This window comes from Propithecus coquereli, unplaced genomic scaffold, assembly GCF_000956105.1.
Source record: "Propithecus coquereli isolate 6110/MARCELLA unplaced genomic scaffold, Pcoq_1.0 Scaffold25, whole genome shotgun sequence".
Classification (NCBI taxonomy): domain Eukaryota; kingdom Metazoa; phylum Chordata; class Mammalia; order Primates; family Indriidae; genus Propithecus; species Propithecus coquereli.
Window position 1 is genome coordinate 1,593,637 of NW_012148063.1, and position 3,832 is coordinate 1,597,468.

The 3,832-nt window shown below is 33.7% G+C and overlaps 1 protein-coding gene across 1 annotated transcript in view; it reads right to left on the reverse strand.

The window, feature by feature from the left end:
- Nucleotides 1-3,458: 3,458 nt before the first annotated feature.
- The window catches only part of FBXO5 (F-box protein 5), a 16,570-nt gene continuing 16,196 nt past the window's right edge, over nt 3,459-3,832 (reverse strand). The window contains exon 4 of the mRNA XM_012646783.1: nt 3,459-3,710. Within this exon, the coding sequence (XP_012502237.1) occupies nt 3,459-3,710 (252 nt within the window). The remainder of the gene's footprint in view (nt 3,711-3,832) is intronic.

The window sequence follows — 3,832 nt, forward strand, 5'->3', positions numbered from 1 at the left end:
GCCTTGGCCTCCCAGAGTGCTAGGATTACAGGCGTGAGCCACTGCGCCCGGCCTGCCTGTCTTTTTTATAACAGCCATTTTAACTGAGGTGAACTGATATCTCACTGTAGTTTTGACTTGCATTTCTCTGATGATTGGTAATGTTGAACATTTTCATGTGACCGTTGGCCATTTGTTTGTCTTCTTTTGAGAAGTGTCTATTCAGATCTTTTGCCCAATTTTTAATTGGATTATTTACGGATTTTTTTTTTCCTTTTTGAGTTGTTCAAGCTCCTCGTATTTTCTGGTTATTAATCCATTGTCAGATGGGTTGTTTGCAAATATCATCTCCCATTCTGTGGGTTGTCTCTTCACTTTGTTGATTGTTTTCCTTGCTGTGCAGAAGCTTTTTAGCTTGATGTAATCCCATTTGTCTATTTTTGCTTTGGTTTCCTGTGCTTTTGAGGTCTTACACAAGGAAATTTTCGCCCAGACCAATGTCCTAGAGTGTTTCCCTAATGTTTTCTTCTAGTAATTTCATGGTTTGAAGTCTTAGAGTCTTGAATCCATTTTGATTTGATTTTTGTGTATAGTGAGATATAGGGGTCTAGTTTCATTGTTCTGCATATGGTTACCCAGTTTTCCCAGCACCCTTTATTGAAGAGACTGCCCTTTCCTTACTGTATATTCTTGGTGCCTTTGTTGAAGATGAGTTGACTGTAAGTGCATGGATTTATGTCCGGGTTCTCTGTTCTGTTCCATCGGGTCTATGTGTTTGTTTTTATCCCAGTACCATGCCAATTTGGTTATTATAGCTTTGTAGTAAATTTTGAAGTCAGATAGTGTTATGCCTCCAGCTCTGTTCTTTTCGCTCAGGATTGCTCTGGCTATTCAGGGTCTTCTGTGGTTCCATGTAAATTTTACGATTCTTTTTGTTTTTACTGAGAAGACTGGAAATTGGTATTTCAATAAGGATTACATTGAATCTGTAAGTTGCTTTGAGTAGCATTGTCATCTTAATAATATTAATTCTTCCAAATCATAAGCATGGAATATCTTTCCATTTTTTGTGTATATGTGTATTCTTCAATTTCTTTCATCAGTGTTTTATAGTTTCCCTTGTATAGATCTTTCATTTCTTTGATTAAACTAATTTCTATGTATTTTATATTCTTTAAAGCTATTATAAATGAGATCACTTTCTTGATTTCTTTTTCAGATTGTTCACTGTGGGCATGTATCAACACTACTGATTTCTGTATGTTGACTTTGCATCCTGCATCTTTACTGAATTTATCAGTTCTATCAGGTTTTTTGGTGTAGTCTTTAGGTTTTTCTAAGTAGAAAATCATGTCATCTACAAACACTGATTTGAGTTCTTCCTTTCCAATTTGGATACCTTTTATTTCTTTCTCTTGCTCTGGCCAGGATGTCCAGTACTATATTAAAGTGGTGAAAGTGGGCATCTTTGTCTTGTTCCAGATCTTAGAAAAAAGGCCTTCAATTTTTTCCCATTCAGTACAATGTTAGTTTTGTTAGTAGATTTATCATATGTGGTCCTTATTATTCTGAGTATACCTAATTTGTTGAGGTTTTATTATGAAAGGATATTAAATTTTGTGAAATGTTTCTTCTGCATTTATTGAGATGATCATATGATTTTGTTATTCTGTTCATGTGGTGTATCACATTTAGATTTGCATATGTTGAACCATCCTTGCATCTCAAGAATCAATCCCACTTGATCCATAGTGCTACAGTTTGAATGTATCTCTTGAAAAACATGTATTGGAAACTTAATCCCAGATGCAAGTGTTGGAAGGCAGGGCCTAACGGGAGATGTTTAGGTCATGAGGGCTCCACCCTCACAAGTGGATTAATACTGATTATAAAAGGGTTTGAGACTGCAAATTCAATCTCTTTCTCTCTTGCCCTTTTGTCATACAATGACACAGCAAGGACCTTTGACTTCTCAGCCTACAGAATTGAGACATTTCTGTTCACTATTAATTATATAAAACTGTACAAAAGGGAACTAGTCTACAGTGACAAAAAGCAGATCAGCGATTGTCTGGGAGTCGACAGGAGGGATTACAAAGGGGCAGGGAAAAACTTGGGGATGAGGGCTATCTTCATTACCTTAATTGTGATAGCTTCATGTATGTCAAAACTTATCAAATTATACTTTATGTAGTCTATTTTATGTCAATTTTACTTCAATAAACCAGTTTAAAAAATTTAAAAGTGAGTCTGTTAATCTTATTGGAGTTTTTACTCCGTTAGACAGGATACACCCACAAATCTAAGATAAATCCTCTACCTCAGGTTTTTTAGATGAAGGGCAAAGCCCTTAAGCTTCTTTGAGGCCCTACTGATAGGATCTGTGAGGTCCACCCTTAAATCTTTAGTGCCTTTTGCCTGAATTCTACAATTTTTCCATATTCATAATTGAATCTAAAACATATTTAACTTTGAAATTAAGAAATAAAAATGTCTTTGTCCTGGGCTCTTTTTACTAGATGCCTGATTTCAACCAAGATAGCATCTTACTCTACACATTTTTAATCTTTCTAGTATTTTTTGGTTTTATAGTACTCCTGTATTGAATCATCTTTAGATGCTTATTTCAAGACCAACCTCCACAACTACTAAATTAAGCTATTGGGAGTAAGAAGGAAACTGGGATCAGGGTGAAGCCCAGGAATCTCACAAGCTCCCAGAAGAATCCACACATAGATCCATTCAATGACTTCACACAAACAAATGCAGTCTACTGTAGTTTCCTAATTCAGTTGTTTCTAGGATTAAGATGTTTATAAAAACAAAAGGCATACATTATTTATTAAGCTCATAACAATTTTATTAATAGGAACAAAATTTATTTTTATATATACATACAAAAGACATTTATTTTCTTACTTTGACACATAAAAATACAAAATTATTTACATGTATACAAAAATATTAAAACACAGACATGAGAAAAAAGGAAAAAAAGTGAATTTTACAAAGGATACTTTCTTGGGAGATATACACAATGAAAAAGGTTTAAGAAAGGAGACAAAACATTTAAATACTCCAGAAATTGATATTTCCATTGGTATTAATTTGATAAGACAAATAAAATGTCTCAAATGCCAATAAATGGTAAACCAGATTTATATCTAAGATTGTCTAGGTAAAATTACATAGCCCTCTTTCACCATAAAATTGAATCAGTTTACCCCTGTGTCACAAATATCAGACTACTACTTTCTTTTCCTTTTTTATTTAAAACATTTAAATTTTCTGATTTGTACTGAGAATTTTAAACTTTTTCACATTAAATTGTAAAATATTTTAAGAGGCCGTATATCCTCTGTGTCCACTGGGAAAAATATTTCAATGTAAAATTGAAAATCACATTTTTTTTTTTTAGTTAAAACCTAATATTTTCTAACTAATGTTCATGATCAGTAACAACTTGATTTAATAAGAGATCACAATCTTCGTAAATTCTTTTTGCTTTTTTTTGTACCAGGCAAGGGACCTGTTTTACAACTGGCTTTTAGGAGCTTGCCATTTGAACAGTCTTTGGTGGTATGATAATTACACAGACACCTTGTACAATAATCAAATCCACAGCCTTCTCGTTTACACGTTGCCCGTTGTAAATAGCAATCATATTTTGCAGGTGAATTACAACGAATACAGGCCTTGAGGCTTTCATTCTTTTTCAAAGTCTTGGCAACCTAAAAAGAAAAAATACATAAATATAGTTTATTAAGGACTGAATGTAACTGGTTAGTAAAACTAAGAAGGGCACCTCTGCACTTTCCCCAATACATGTATGAGGCACCGCTGTCAGATGTAA